The sequence below is a fragment of the Chiloscyllium plagiosum genome, unplaced genomic scaffold (genome assembly GCF_037043375.1).
Source record: "Chiloscyllium plagiosum isolate Xiang-an unplaced genomic scaffold, Cpla_swu_hap1 HiC_scaffold_34, whole genome shotgun sequence".
NCBI classification, from domain to species: Eukaryota; Metazoa; Chordata; class Chondrichthyes; order Orectolobiformes; family Hemiscylliidae; genus Chiloscyllium; species Chiloscyllium plagiosum.
The window spans coordinates 10,668,001-10,685,332 of record NW_028270172.1 but is presented as its reverse complement, the minus strand read 5'-3'; the positions used below and the strand labels follow the sequence as shown (position 1 = coordinate 10,685,332).

The 17,332-nt window shown below is 45.5% G+C and overlaps 1 protein-coding gene across 2 annotated transcripts in view; it reads left to right on the top strand.

Annotated features, from left to right (window-relative positions):
• The window catches only part of cpne4b (copine IVb), a 383,963-nt gene that overhangs the window by 327,310 nt on the left and 39,321 nt on the right, over positions 1-17,332 (top strand). For both annotated transcript variants that reach the window (XM_087978484.1, XM_043719590.2), the window contains 3 exons: positions 7,936-8,034; positions 8,162-8,248; positions 10,018-10,077. In XM_087978484.1, coding sequence (XP_087834610.1) covers positions 7,936-8,034; positions 8,162-8,248; positions 10,018-10,077 — 246 coding nt within the window. The remainder of the gene's footprint in view (positions 1-7,935; positions 8,035-8,161; positions 8,249-10,017; positions 10,078-17,332) is intronic.

Genomic DNA, 17,332 nt, shown 5'->3' with positions numbered 1-17,332 from the left:
ACACACACACACACATCCCCATCACTCTCTCTCACACACACACACATCCCCATCACACACACACACACAGACACACACACACACACACATCCCCATCACTCTCTCTCACACACACACAGACACACACATGCCCATCACTCTCTCTCTCACACACACACACATCCCCATCACACACACACACACAGACACACACACACACACACATCCCCATCACTCTCTCTCACACACACACACATCCCCATCACACACACACACACAGACACACACACACACACACATCCCCATCACTCTCTCACACACACACACACATCCCCATCACTCTCTCACACACAGACACACACATCCCCATCACTCTCTCTCTCACACACACACACATCCCCATCACTCTCTCTCTCTCACACACACACAGACACACACATCCCCATCACTCTCTCACACACACACACAGACACACACATCCCCATCACTCTCTCTCTCACACACACACACATCCCCATCACTCTCTCTCTCTCACACACACACAGACACACACATCCCCATCACTCTCACACACACACACACACATTCCCATCACTCTCTCACACACACAGACACACACATCCCCATCACTCTCACACACATACTCACACACACACACATCCCCATCACTCTCACACACACACAGACACACACATCCCCATCACTCTCACACACACACACATCCCCATCACTCTCTCTCTCACACACAGACACACACATCCCCATCACTCTCTCACACACACACAGACACACACATCCCCATCACTCTCTCTCACACACACACACACACACACACACACACACACACACACACATCCCCATCACTCTCTCTCTCTCACACACACACACACACACACACACACACACACACATCCCCATCACTCTCTCACACACACACAGACACACACATCCCCATCACTCTCTCTCACACACACACAGACACACACATCCCCATCACTCTCTCTCACACACACACAGACACACACATCCCCATCACACTCTCACACACACACACACACATCCCCATCACTCACACACACACACACAGACACACACACACACACATCCCCATCACTCTCTCTCTCTCACACACACACAGACACACACATCCCCATCACTCTCACACACACACACACACACCAGGACACTACTGCCAATCCCCACAGTTGATGACCCATCTTTCTTCCCACAGCAGTGGTCCATGATAACTGCAACCGCGCCACCCTCCTCCTCCCACCTCCCCCCCGCTTAAAATTCAGTGTGTAGACCAACCCCCCACCACCCCACCATGTGTCACACCTTGTATCTGTTACATTAGTAAGGGCTCAAGGCTCCCTCTTCACGGAGAGGGTAAACAGTAAGGCCATTCCCCCCATGCTGAGTGAGTCTCCTCCTTGCAGATGCTCCCCCCTGCTGTGCTTTACCAGCTTCACATCCAAAGACTAAAAATGACAGATTTGTCATGAAGTATGTCCAGAATAGCACAGGGTTCGATAGTGGTGTGTATTGGCTGAGCTCCTGTGAATTGCCCACGTTGGGTCAGACAGTGTGTTGTTTTAGGTTAGAGCTTGTAGATGATGGAAATGGGGAAGGATGTACACTGAGAGTGAAACAATTTGGAATAATGTGTATCGGAGAGGATGAAGTGAATTATAGATTCCTGAAAAGTGCATTGTTAGTTGGATCCCATGCCAGATGGTGCAATATTAAATTAAACACACCTCTTTTTCTGACAGTATGTTTATTTACAGACACCAGCATTACACTTTCCCACACCCCACCTAGCAACACCGGTATCCCAGAAAGCCATCAATAAACCAATCAACCAAAGTTCAGCCCCTTAAAGAGACACTACAACTAAAAGAAAAATGATCAGAAACTTATCATCACTTCACTTTAAGCTAATCTTCTGGCAAACTCTGTCCCCACTTCCTTAGGGTCATTGAGTCATACAGCACAGAAACAGGCCCTTCAGCCCAACCTCTCCGTGCCGACCAAATTTCCTAAATTAATCTAGTCCCATTTGCCAGCACTTGGCCCATATCCCTCTAAACCCTTCCTATTCATATACCCATCCAGATGCCTTTTAAATGCTGTAATTGAACCAGCCTCCACCACTTCCTCTGGCAGCTCATTCCATACACGCTCAACCCTCTGTGTGAAAATTTGCCCCTTAGGTCCCTTTTATATCTTTCCCCTCTCACTCTAAGCCTATGCCCTCTAGTTCTGGACTCCCCCCAACCCCAGGGAAGTTACTTGTCTATTTTTCCTATCCATGCCCCTCATGATTTTGTAAACCTCTATAAGGTTATCCCTCAGCTATTAATGCTCCAGGGAAAACAGCCCCAGCCTATTCAGCCTCTTCCAATTGCTCAAATCCTCCAACCCTGAAGTTTGGAGGGCAACGTGCAGGGGGTGGTGTTCCCATGTATCTGTTGCCCTTGTCCTTCCAGCTGCAAGTGGTCGTGGGTTTGGCAGGTGCTGTCTGAGAAGCCTTGGTGTGTTGCTGCATGCATCTTATAAATGGTACACACTGATGCTGGAGGGAGTGAGTGTTGGCAGTGGTGGATGAGACGTCAGTCAGTCAAAAGGACTGGCTTGTTCGAAATGGTGTCAGGATTCTCGATTGTTGTTGGAGCTGCACCCGTCCAGGGACAGGCCTGGGTTTGAATTATAGAATCCCTACGGTGTAGAAACAGGCCATTCAGCCCAACAAGTCCACACCAACCCTCTGAAGAGTAACCCACCCAGACCCATTCTCCCTAACCTATTATCCTACATTTACCCAACTAATCCACCTAACCTACACATCCCTGAACACTATGGGCAATTTAGCATGGCCAATTCACCCTGATCTGCGCATGTTTGGATTGTGGGAGGAAACCAGAGCATCCGGAGGAAACCCACAGAGACACAGGGAGAATGTGCAAACTCCGCACAGACAGTTGCCCGTGGCAGGAGTCGAACCTGAGACCCTAGCACTGTGAGGCAGCAGTGCTAACCATCAGTTAGCAGAATGAGACTGGGGCTGTGAGCAGCTTCTGGTCCCTGCTGATGTCCTGCCCTAAAGGTGGACTTTTCCCATAAAAATATGAGGGAAAAAGCAAGGGTCAGGATGGGGCAGGCAGCTTGTGGGGTCGGCTGGTCAAGAGGAAGATTATTTTTCTCTCCTTCACCGATTGCTAAAGTAAACAAACCTTTGGCATAGAAATTACACTTATATAGCAACTTTCACAACTTCAGGACTTCCCAGTGTACACAAAGCCAATGGAAATGTGTGTACGCTGCCACAATGCAGGTAATGCAGTGAACAATGTGTGTCAAGTGTTATATTTATATATTTAGCAATGAGGGATAATCATCTTTGTCTTTACTGCAGTGCTATCCTGGCATCACCATTCCTGGTGAAGGGCTTGTGCCCAAAACATCGACTCTCCTGCTCCTTGAATGCTCTCTGACCTGCTGTGCTTTACCAGCATCTGCAGTCCTCACTTTCTCTCTCTTGTTTACCCTGTGACCCAGATACTCGATAGAATTTTGAAATGTTTTGCATTTATCGCTGTGCTTTTCCAAATGTTGAAAGGATACCTTCAGGCTGTCACCACGCAGCTGCCTATTTGGAGATGAAATAAGGCTGTCACTCAAGTAACATTCTCCTCCGTGAATTCCATCCAACATTTGATTCATCAGCCCCTCAAAGGTCCAGGGGCTAGAGAAACAGCCAAATGGCAGGCAGTGAAAATGAAACTGACCCATCTGGGTCTTAATTCAAAAATGACTTTGAATCATCATCTAATTCAACGTGGAGATAGGCACTTGTTAGATCTAGTTCTGAAAAACATCTGTCCTGCTGACAATAGTTCCCCAGTGTTCTGCAAATTATTGACTGGATGACATTCTCGTAGACAATTTACAGTTACTTCATAATCCCTGTTGAAAGGGACATTATTTAACTCATTGATTCTCCAAAGACCAAATCAGGTTTCTTTGTCTAAGTGTTTAATTCTGTAAGCATGTGAGGTGTACCCTTCAGAGATGGCACACAATTCTCTGATTTACTGTAAAGCAAGCTTTTAGATCATTTTTACAGATAACATGTTTCCAATATTCTTCTCTGTATTCAGCAGTATTACCTGACCTGTTGTGATCTCCGGCATTCATAAATTCATAGATTCATAGAGATGTACAACATGGAAACAGACCCTTCGGTCCAACCTGTCCATGCTGACCAGATATCCCAACCTAATGCGTTGTTTTCAATTCCAGCATCTGCAGAAATTTGCTCCTTTAATCTACTTTACATTAGTACACATGATAACATTATGAATTGTATTCAAATTTGTACACATGATTATATCTGGTCAAATCGCCAGATATTAGCTTGATCTTAGGTAGGGTAAAAGATCAGCACAGCATCGAGAGCCAAGGGGCCTGTACTGTGCTGTACTGTTCTATCTTCTATGCTCATATCTACTGGCTGTAAATGTGTTCTTCATGATTATCGAAACTCCCCTTCCTGTGCTTTACTCCTGTCATCCACAGAATCTTAAATGACTGTTTGCCTTTGGTGCTAACACTATGGCAGGAGCTCAGTTATATTTGTAACCAATTACTCTGTCAAGCCCCCTCTGTGTTTCAACGAGATCGCCTCTCATTCTTCTAAACTCCAGTGAGTAGAATCCCAGCCAGTTTAGCCCTTGCTCATAAGACAGTCCTTCCGTACAAGCATCTTCCTAGTGAACCTTCTCTGAGCTGCCTCCAATGAAATAATGTCTTTTTCTCAAATAAATGGATCAAAGTTACTCACGGTACGCCAGGTGTGGTCTCCCCAGCACCTTGTACAGTTACAGTAAGACTTCCCTACTCTTATACTCCAACCCTGTTGAAATAAGGGCCAGCATTCCATTAGCCTTGCTGATTACCTGCCACACCTGGGTGCTGGCTTTCTGTGTTTACTGCACAAACCCCCCCTCCCCCAAGTCCTTTTGTGTTGCAGCTTTCTGCAGTTTTCCTCCATTTCGATAATATTCTGTTCTTTTGTTCTCCTGTCCAAAACAAACAACTTTTCCTGCATTACACTCCCACTAACAGTTGGATTATCAGGAACATCCAGGATATTGTAAACAGTGAGAGACCTCTTGAGGCACTCCATGTGTGTATTGGAAACCTCTCACTTGGGACTGGGCTCTCCCAGTCTTCCACTAATACCTGCTCCTGGGTCACCTCGGAAGGACAGTGCACTCACATAAAGCCTGCTCTCTTGCTGACATTTCTGACCAGGGCCTTCTCCGATGTTCCAACAAAGCACAATGTAAGATCGTGGAACAATGCTACATCTCCCGCTTTGACACTTTACAGCCTCTAGGACTCAATACTGAAATCAAGAACTTCAGAAACTGATCACATTTTGTCTGTTCCCCATTTCTGAAACGTTCTGTCTCCCACCTTCCCCACAGCCATGTCATGTTTGTAGCTCAATTATTTGGCACTTAGTAAAAAGAACCAATTCTCTCTCTTTCCCACCTAAATTTGTATCTATTTACATCATCATTTCTCCCCCATTAACAACCCCTGAACCCCTGCCTCTATCATTATAACTTTGCAACCACTTTCTGTTCTGACGCAGTCATACTGGACTCAAAACATTAAGTCTATCTTTCTCTCCAGAGATGCTGCCAGACCTGCTGAGTTTCTCTAGCATTCTCTGCGTTAGTTTCAGTCACATGTATAAACTGCCTTTCTGCGAAGACTGAATTTTTAAAACCTTTTCACACAGAGGGTGGTGCATGTATGGAATGAGCTGCCAGCAGAAGTGGTGGAGACTGGTACAACTACAACATTTAAAAGGCACCTGGATGGGTATATGAGTAGGAAGGGTTCAGAGGGATATGGGTCAAATGCTGGTGAGTGGGACTAGATTAGGCTAGGATATCTGGTCAGCTTGGATAAGTTGGACCGAAGGGTCTGTTTCTGTGCTGTACATCTCTATGATTCTATGACTAATTACTCAGCAAACTAAGAACCTTGCAATTTCTCTGCAGAATTGTTATAAGCTTATCCAATCCAAATGGGTTTGGTTGAGGGCATCCACAATTCCACCTTGATATTATACCTGTACAGGACAGACTAAAACTGTGCCATAGAAAGTCAACCCTGTATTATAGGGTGGCACTGTGGCTCAGTGGTTAGCACTGCTGCCTCACAGCACCAGAGTCCCAGGTTCGATTCCAGCCTCGGGCAACTGTGTGTGTGGAGTTTGCACATTCTCCCCGTGTCTGTGTGGGTTTCCTCCCACGGTCTAAAGATGTGCAGGCCAGGTGAATTGACCATGTTAAATTGCCCATAGTGTTAAGTGCATTAGTCAGAGGGGAAGTGTGTCTGGGTTGCTCTTCGGAGGGTCGGTGTGGACTTGTTGGGCCGAAGGGCCTGTTTCCACACTGTAGGGAATCTTATCTAATCTAAAATGGGTTTATTCTGGTATATACATATATTCAAATGACCACAAGAGGGTGCTGTTATGGAACTTTCCAATGAATCAATGGAATCAATTTGCCATTCTGTTGTCTTTAGCTGTACCCAGTACTCCATTAATGTTTGACAATTTTTTTTAACGTGAGCTGCACACCTTTAAAGGAATAATTATATTTAAGATAAGGAACAGGGAGTTTAGAGGAGGTGAGGGAATTTAGTTCTTCACACAGAGAGTGGTGGGAGTCTGGAACCCACTGCCTGTAAGAGTAGGAGAGACAGAAACCCTCATTACATCTAAGAAATATTTTGATGTGCACTTCTACTGCCAGTTCTACTTAGCCACATGTTACAGGTATCTGGATGGGTATATGAACAGAAAGGGTTTAGTGGGATATGGGTCAAGTGCTGGTAAATGGGACTAGATTGGGTTAGGATATCTGGTTGGCATGGACGAGTTGGACCGAAGGGCCTGTTTCTGTGCTGTACATCTCTATGACTCTATAATCAAGAATCTTATGTCGAGAACTTCTTAAAGTCACTCAATGATTTGGCCTCCACAGCCCTCAGTGAAAATGAGTTCCACAGAGTCACCACCCAATGGCTGAAGAAATTCTTCCTCATCTCAGTTCGGAAGAGTCCTCTCTTCACTCTGAGGCTGTGCCCTTGGATCGTAGTCTCACCTGCTCGTGAAAATATCTCCACATCCACTCCAACCAGCCCTCCCAATATCCTGTAAGTTTCAATCAGATCCCCCTCCCCCCCCCCCCCTTATCCTTCTACATTCTATCCAGTACAGACCCAGAGTCCTCAATGCTCCTCATATAACAAGTCCTTCATCCCCAAGATTATTCTGTAACCCTCCTCTGGACACCAACACCAGCACATCCTTCCTTAGATACAGAACCCAAAACTCTGTCCCCCTTAGAGTTTAGAAGAATGAGGTGATCTTCTTGAAACAAAAAGATCCTGACAGGCTGGATTCTGAAAAGTTGTTTCCCTCGTGGGAGAGGCTGGGACTCAGAGACTTTGTTTAAAGGGCTTCAAATTTAAGCAGGACATGAGGAGAAATTTGCTTCTCAGAGTGGGCCATGAGGTTTTGGAGCTCTCTTCCCCAGAGAATAGGGGAGGCTGGGCCATGGACTATTTCTAAGGTGGAGATAGATAGATTTGTGACCAACAAAAGGGTATTGAGGGTGGGAGGAGATCAGCCCATGATCAGAACAGTCGTATTAAATGGTAGTGCAGGCTTAAAAGGATGATGGCCTGTTCCTGCTCCTAATTCGTAGGTTTGTCTGTACAACTTGGTGTCTTGTCAGTGTGAAATTAATTTTCAGTTTCATTTTCTGATGTGTGCAGATGAGCTGTATATTGCGTTGAGGCATTGGCTGTCCCCAAATGTACGTGAACATACTGTGGATGCTCAGTTGTTGTATTCTTGCCTTTCAGTTGATAGTCTGGGATTGGGACTCCAATGGCAAACACGACTTTATTGGAGAATTTACATCGACCTTTGTAGAAATGCGTGGGGCAATGGATGGCAGACAGGTAAGGAAAGCACTTTCTCCAGTTGAACGTTCATCATTCCATAGAAATGCATTAGCTCTGTTAGCTCCATGCTGCTGAAAAACCCAATAAGCTCTGTTGTCCCCATCTGTACTTTGTCTCCTTGCAGGTTCAATGGGAATGCATCAACCACAAATACAAAGTCAAGAAGAAAAACTATAAGAACTCTGGCATCGTCATTCTCAACCACTGTAAAGTGAGACTCCCCTACTTTCACTTCTGACTGCCCGGAGATATGAAAACCTAAAGCATTATAAACCCCGATGATAGAGGACCCAGCTCAGTAGATTGTGTCAGACTGTCTCTCACTGCCCCCCACAAATGGTTGGAGAGACTTGATCTGTAGAGCTCACAGTCACACTGCAGGGAGTTGGTGTTTGGGTCTGAGTTGAGGAGAAATCTCTTCATGCACAGGGTTGTGAATGTTTGGAATTCCTTACCTGTGGGTGCTCAGCTGTTGTACTCAACAATGAGGATTTTAGACACGAAGCGAGTCGAGGGCTATATAATGTAAGTGAAGTTGCAGCTGAAGGAGAAGCAGTATTGAAGGACTGAATGGTCTACTCTTTCTCTTATTTCGTATGACCCTTGAATATTGAGATGTGCTCTTTCAATCTTCTGCCTAACAATGGGTCTCCTTCTATTCCTTACTCCTGCCCCTGTCATCTGCCCAACCCCCCAGTTCCCTCCCTGCCCATGAGGTAGCTATGTTGTTGGCAGTTTGCTCCTTGTGTTTTGGGATATTATAGAGTTTGAGTCTTGGTGTCTGCTTTGACTAACCCCCATCTTGCTCCTGCCAGCAAAGTAAACCTCTGGGGGACAGGGATTCACAATTGAGATGGGCAATTTCTCCACAAGGCTAAAGGAACTGTGCTGATTTCTCTGTCACTGGCTTTCAGACATAGCGAATGGACAAACGCCATTTTTCAATTAGCGTTAGCTGCTGTGAACTCCCACATCAGCGACACAAGGCAATTAGGGATCAGCCATTCTGCCCCCTCAGTCCCCTCCACCATTTGTTAAGATTGTGGCTGATCTGAATGTGGCCTCAACTCCACATTCCAATCTCCCCCTGACCCTTGGCTCTCTTGCTTCTCCCCCTTAGCCGTAAATATTCAATTACTCAGCTTTCACTGCTCTCTTGAGGGAGAGAATTCCACAAACGCGGGACCCTCAGAGAGGAAACATTTCTCCTCAGCTCTGTCTGAAATGGGAGACCTCTTATTTTCATATTGTTTTGCTTCGTTCCAGACACCCTCAGAAGAGGAACCACCTTCCTGGTGCCAAAGGCCCCCCTGGATCTTCTGTATTTTAACAGGATCTCATTCCTTCAAAGTCCAATGGGTATTGACCCACCCTGCTCAATGTTCCCTCATAGGGAGGCCATTCAGCCCCTCCAACCTGTTCTGCCATCCATCTAGATTGCATCTGATCTCTGACTCAATTCTATTTCGCACCTCACCTGCATGATCCTCGTTACCTTTACTCAATCTGAGTCCTAGAAGCGCTACATGATAACACCTTGTGGCAGGGTATTCTAGGTTTCTGCTCCAATAAGGAGGAGAAAGTGAGGTCTGCAGATGCTGGAGATCAAAGTTGAAACTTTATTGCTGGAACAGCACAGCAGGTCAGGCAGCACCCAGGGAACAGGAGATTCGACGTTTCGTGCACAGGCCCTTCTTCAGGAATTCCTGAAGAAGGGCCTGTGCCCGAAACGTCGAATCTCCTGTTCCCTGGATGCTGCCTGACCTGCTGTGCTGTTCCAGCAATAAAGTTTCAACTTCTGCTCCAATAAAACATGGTGGTGGTCACGGGTTTGGAAGGTGCAGTCTGAGGAGCCTTTGGTAAGCATGTTTCCCACACACCTTCAAGTATTTTAACATGGTAGTGGTTATCATTGACAGCATCTGAGTGAAGGCTCTGATTCTGCTGCTGAAAATAATCGCCGTTCTTCCTGACCTGCAGATCCACAAGATGCACTCGTTCCTGGATTACATCATGGGCGGGTGTCAGATTCAGTTTACAGTAAGTGACTCTTTGTTACAGGTTTTCATCCGATTGTAAATCCAGCTCTGTGCCCTTTGCTGCTGTCACTGTCGAGCTGGTTATTAATGGCTTTGAGTATTGGAGCTGTTGGTGTTGAGGTTGTGCAGGGAGCACCACACAGTCAAGTGGTCTTCCCCTGTCGCTGATATAGACTGTTCCACTTGCTGATGCTGCAAACTCACACCGTGAATAAAACGCTTAGCAAAGGCCACGAGGGTCTTAATTAGAGAGGGCTGCAACAACTGGGGAGCTCCAAGTGGGAAGCCCAGAGCAGGACTCCCTCAGAGACAGCTGACCGATGAGGGCAGGGAAAAATTGACACAGTCTACTCCTGTAGACAGGTAGGAGGCTGGAAGAACACAGCAAGCCAGGCAGCATCAGGAGGTGGAGAGGTCAACGTTTCGGGTGTAAGCCTTCTTCAGGAACCTGGTTACACCGGGGGCATTGACCTCTCCACCTCCTGGTGCTGCCTGGCTTGCTGTGTTCTTCCAGCCTCCTGCCTGTCTACCTTGGATTCCAGCATCTGCAGTTTTTTTTGTCTCTAACTGCTTACTTGTATAACCTTTTCTTTTCAAATCTAGCCCACACTGAAACACCTCTCTGCTCAGAGACCCAAGTGTTACTGACGGGTTTGGGGGGGGGGGGGGGGGGGGGGAGCCTAGGGGGAGCAGGGGTGTGCTGCTGTTCAGGCCCGCCGAGCAGGAAGGAACATTTAAAGAAACAAAACTCCAACGGAAGTACAATCGGGATGCTGTGTGGCCATTCAGTGCTCCATTCTAGCCCAGGTTGCTGCTGTCTCACTGAACCCACACGCTACCACATCCAGAAACTATTCTCACCCTCTGGCTCCACCACTGGCATGTCCGCACACCAACTACAGTGTCCTCTGAAGGTCCAATCTTCTCAATCTCATAGAATCATACAGAGCTGACGAGACCTATACCTGACCCTCAACCTAATTCCATTTCCCAGCACTTGATCCATAGCCTTGAATGTTCTGATGTGACTAGCGCTCATCCAGGTGCTTTCTAAAGGTTATGAGGCACCTCGCCTCCACCACTCTCCCAGGCAGAGTATTCCAAACTGTCACCACCCTCTGGGCAAGAAGCTTTTCCCCACATCCCCCATAAACCTCCTGCCCCTCGCCTTGAACCCATGTCCCCTCGTAACTCACCCTTTAACTAAAATGGAAAGCTGCTCCTTATCCACTTTGTCCATACCCCTCACAATCTTGTACATCTCAATCGGATCACTCCTCAGTCTTCACTGCTCCAAGGAAAACAGCCCAATCCTATCCAACCTTCCCTCAGGACCGTCCCAGGCAGCATCCTGGTGAATGCCCTCTGCACCCCCTCCAGTGCTAATCCATCCTTCCTGGAATGTGGTGACTGGAACCACACACCGTGTGGTCTCACCAAAGTTCTATACAGCTCTGACGTGACTTCCCTGCTTTTGTAATCTGTGTCACAATTGATAAAGTTAAAGTCACGCAACACCAGGTTATAGTCCAACAGTTTTATTTGGAAGCATTACTTGATGAAGGAGCGTTGCTCTGAAAGCTAGTGCTTCCAAATATACCTGTTGGACTCTAACTTAGTGTTGTGTGATTTTTAACTTTGTCCACCCCAGTGGACCGGCACGTCCACATCATGGTTTGATAAAGGCAAGTGTCCCAAATGCCTTTTTCACCATCCTACAAGCAAGCCTTTTTGCATTCAGAGATCTGTGGACAAACATGCCAAGGTCCCTTTGTTCCGCAGAACTTCCTAGTGTCATGCCTTTCATTGAATACTTTCTTGTCAAATAACTCCTTCCAAAGTGTATCACCTCACACTTTTCAGGGTTGAGTTCTTGCCTGGTTGACTCTCCTGTTTATACCTTCTTGTAGGCCAAGACACAACCTCATTGTTAACCAGCTAACCAATCTTTGTGCCTTCCACTAACTTACAACCCAACCTCTGCCTACCAACATACTCACCTAGGTCATTTATATAATGAACGAATAACAGGGCAGCCAACACAGATTGCTGTGGCATAGCACTGAACACTGGCTTCCGGTCACTGAAGCAACTTTCTGTCGTCATTCTCTGTATCCTACAACTGAGCTAATTTTGAATCCATTCTATCCAATTACCCTGTATCCCATGTGCATGTTGTCTTCTTGATAAGTCTGCTATGTGGAACCTAGTCAAAGGTTTTACTGAAAAGTCTCTCTCCTTGCCTGAATTGGAATGACTCTCTGGTTAAACCCACCACCCTTCGATGCTCTAGGATGAGAGATCAGACCCTGTAGTCCTCTGGGACAATGCTGACTTCTCCCTACTTCTGGAAGTGGTAGCCTCTCTCCCCTGAGCCAATCAGGGATAGAGAGAGATTACACTTCCCAGCCAGTGACCTGGGACCCTCCCTCGGTTTGGGAGTGGGGTTAGGGGTGGTGATGCACATGGATCAAACTGCCTTAACCCACTCACTGGTGATCGCATAAACCATTGTCTTGAAATCTCCTGGTTTGTGTTGGGCACTGAGAGATCGGTGCCTGTACCAGTGCTGGCCATTCTGGTAGCTCCTAATCTGCTCTGCCTGTAAGATTGCAATCGTCAAAATCTTACAGTGAATCCCATTCCCCTGTACTCGCCACCCCACACTGGGTCCCAGAGGATCAACACCTTAATTTTAACTTTCTCATCCACATTTTCAAATTCCTCCATTCCTCCCCCCACCAATCCCCCATCTCCATCATCTCCACCAACTCCACCACCTTCCAAGGTGCCTGTCCTCCTCTTATTCTGGCCTCTTGTACATCAACTGATTTCTGCCCTCTCACAACTGGGGACCGTACCTTCAACTGTCTAGAGTTTAAGATCTTGAATTCCCTCTTTAAACCTCTACACCTGTACTATCCCACTTCCCTCCTTCAAAACCTACCTGACTGCCCAAGCTGTCAGTTTTGTGCACCATCCTTACTGTATGTAGCTCAGTGTCCGATTCTCCGTTCCAATTGTAACGCTCCAAACATTTTGGGACTTTGTACAATGTTAAAGGTACAGTCCATGTACCCCACATTAGCAACCCAATTAACATGGTCTACCACTGAAACCCTCCTGTCCCTCCAAATGTCACCACATTTCATCAAATTAAATCTGCAATCAGTGTCTCCTATAACTTGAGAATGGGAGCACAGAGTGGAGAGGACAAAGACAAGGAATGAGTGCTGACCTGGGAATCTGGTAAGTTTTTCCTCTTGAGTTCTAAATTAGCCTAGACAGTCACATTCTGATCAGAAACCTAATAACTGCAAAACTAGTTCAACAGAAACTGTCTTCTAGTTTCAGAGGTTTCAGTCAGTTGAAAATGGTTACTTAAGGAGGTGTTTATTGATGCAGCAGAAAGCTGAGTGAGCATTTAGTCACCAATACTCTATAAAAGCAGGCAGGTTTTGTGACGGTGTGGAGTGGGGACAGTGAGGACTGAGTGTACAAAGTTAAAAATCACACAACACCAGGTTGTCCCCCTGATGAAGGAGCACTGGTCCAAAAGCTAGTGTGCTTCCAATAAGACCTGTTGGACTATAACCTGGTGTAGTGTGATTTTTTTAACTTTGCACACCCCACTTCAACACCAGCATCTCCAAATCAGGACTAAGTGTGACTGTGAATTTGGTGCAGGTGAGAACTGACTGCAGAGGGGAAATAGTGTTACCCCATTTTTAAGCTTCCAGTAGCTGGTTAATGTCCAAAGCCATCAACTAAGGGAGCAGGCAGGTGATTTATTGTTAAGTTTTAAGATTTCACCCTCTAACTGGAGATAGTAGATGAAACCAGTAGCTGGGAGGTATAAATATTGCATTAAATAACATTGTGCATCAGATAACAGTTGAGTGATATTTCGAAATGTGAACTATTTAGTAAAGCACCATAAAGATGCTAAGGAAGGTGATGTGTTGCAGCCGCAGTATGTTAGCACTGGTGGACATCTGTATCATTCACTGAAATCACATTAAGTCATATAGCATGAAAACAGACCCTTCGGTCCAACTAGTCCATGCTGAACATAATCCCAAACTAAACTAGTCCCACCTGCCTGCTCCTGGCCCATATCCCTCCAAACCTTTCCTATTCGTGTGCTTATCCAAATGTCTTTTAAATGTTGTAATTGTATCCATACAAGATAATCAGAGGGTTAGATAGGGTGGACAGGGAGAACCTTTTCCCAAGAATGGTGACGGCGAGCACGAGGGGGCATAGCTTTAAATTGAGGGGTGATAGATATAGGACAGATGTCAGAGAGTAGTAAGGGTGTGGAATGCTTTGCCTGCAACGGTAGTAGATTCGCCAACTTTTAGTACATTTAAGTCATCATTGGACGAGCATATGGACGTACATGGAATAGTGTAGGTTAGATAGGCTTCAGATTGGTATGACTGGTCGGCACAACATCGAGGGCCAAAGGGCCTGTACTGCGCTGTTATGTTCTATGTTCTATGACTGCTCTGGAAAGTCCTAGCAGGTTGGAAGTTCACAAATGTAGCACGATGCTTCAAGAAAGCCAAGACAGAGAACTGCAAGCCAGTTAAACCTAACATCAATTTATAACCTTCTGGGTTCAATATTGAGTTCAGCGCCTTCAAATTATGAACCCATTCCTTCCCTTTCTTTTAACTTTACTTGTTCCATTCTCTGTCTCCCTCTCTACACCCCCCCCCCCCCCCCCCCCCCCACCCCAACCCCAGTGGGACTGACTGTCCTTTCCAGTCTGGCAGTTAGACACACCATTGTTCGGCCATTCTCACATTTCGATCTCTTAATCTGAACTTTCCACATCCTTTCTCTCCCAGCACTCCAGCCCCCTTCCCACACTATTGCATAAATACTCCCCTTCCACACTTCACGTCACCTCTGATGAAGAGTAATCTAGAATCAAAAACGTCCTTGCTGTCTCTCCCCAGATGCTGCCTGACCCGTTGTGATCTCAAGCATTTTGTCTTCAGTTCAGATTCCAGCATCTGCAATAATTTGCTCCTAACCTAATGTCAATTATTGGACAAGTGTTGAAATCTGTTCTTAAGAAAATCTTAACAGCTCACTTAGGAAAGCACAGCATAGTGAGACTAAGTGAACATGGTTCTAAGTAAGTGAAAATTTGGTTTGACAAATATATTGGAGTTTTGTGGATATAACTTATAGGGTAGATAAAGGGGGACCAGTATATGTCCTATATTTCGATTTCAGAAGGGCGTTTACTCAAGCACCAAGAGATTAATATGCAGGAAAATGGCTTGTGGAGGTTGAAGGGGAAATATTAGCATGGTTGGGTCAATGCACAGACATCAGACAGCAGGGATAAATGAGACATTTTCAAGTTGGCAGACGATGAATAGTTGGAATTCTGCAATTCTGTTGGAGCTTCTGCTAATTGCATACGAAAGACTATACAAAGAAACAGAGACAATACATGCTTGTTTGATGATGAGACAAAGCTAATTCAGAATGTAAACTGTGAGGAGGATACAAAAAGTTCGCAAAGAGATCTCCCGCATGTATATAGAAGAGGCGTGTCTCACTTAAAGTTGTATTTGCTTTCCTGAAAATTGCAAATTTGAGTGAAAAAGATTTTCCCATAAAACCAAAGTAAAAGCTGTGGCTCAGCTCTATAGGAACTTTTACCCTATTAAAAAATACATTAAGTGCCATATTCTGCAAATTGAGATGCTTTATGTTACTAAATTCTTATATTGGTATATAATAAACCTCTTACAATACATACCTGTTGAAATATACAATAAACAAATATGTTACCTGACTACTTACCTCCCACTCATAGGATCAAAGGAACAGGAGGAGACCATTCTGTTTCCATGCTGTAGGGAATCTAATCAAATCTAATCTCACTGACGACAGTCCATTCCATGTCAGTAAACTTTCTCTGAACAGCCTCCAATGCAATAATGTCCTTTCTGAGATAAGGACACCAATATGATGTGACCTCACCAAAGCTCTGCACAGCTACAGCATAACCTCTCCACTTCTCTACTCATCTCCCCGCCCAATAAATGGTAACATTCCATTAACGCACCTACTTATTTGCAGTACCCATCAAGATTTATTTGTATTTCTACAGGAAAGCTTCCTCATCAGTATGTGCCACCTCGGGGATGACACAGAGCTGGTGGCTGGATGCCTACTGCCCTGCCCAGTCTTACCAATGGTGCCACAAAGTGGAAAGGTTGGCAGTGACCAGGGTGGTTAGAGGGATGGATCTATGGCAAGCAAGAGGTTCAGTGATCTGGGTCAGCAATGAGAATGAGGTATTTGGAGACATGGGAAGGTATATGGATTTAAGTCACAGATCAGTCATAGACTCATTGAATGGTGGACCTGTCTTATTTTCTCTTAGGGTTGTGAGGTTTTGGAAATCTGCTCATCAAAAAGCAATGGAGGAAGAGTAATTGAATATTTCAAAGTCAGGGATAGATAGATTCTTCATAAACAAAGGGGTGAGAGGCTACTGGGTGTAGGTGGGATTGCGAAATAATCAGCCACACTGTAATAGAATGGAGGAGATGCAAGGGGCCGAATGGCCTTACGCTAATTTGTCTGCTAGTATGAGAAACAATAACTGTTTGCTTGTACTGCTCAGATTAATATGTTTATCATTAAAATGCAGAAATGATCAGAGATTCCGCACAAATCCAACATTCAGATCTTGCCCAGTGTTTGTTATGTTGCATTATTATGTAGGCACAGATCTGTAATTAAATTTGCTTCTATCATTCAGACTTGCTGAATTGGATTACAAATTAATAAACAGATGCACAGGGAAACGTCACTGTCTGTCTACTAATTTTATTAAGCATTGCATCTGCCTCAATTTATCTCTTACTTGTATCACTTTTGCTTCCTCTCTTTACACTTTGTTCATTCTCCAATGACTTTGGTGCAGACACAGTGAGGTTGCCTGATATTTGGGAGAAAGGGAAGTGTGATGTCGGTTTAACTAACAATTGCAGCAGTGCTGTGGTTGTTAACTGAATTTAACACTCTCTGCGCTCTCCCTGAGGATCTCCAACTGAGCATCGTGGAGACTCTTAATAGGTTTGGAGGGAGATGCTGCAGCCTCTCAGGCTGACTTACCTGAAAGGGAGGCAAGCATTGACAGGGCTAAATACCAGGTGAGCCATCTGCTGTTATAAATGTGCAGTGCAACAGGGCACAGACCTGAAATGAACCGAACAGGA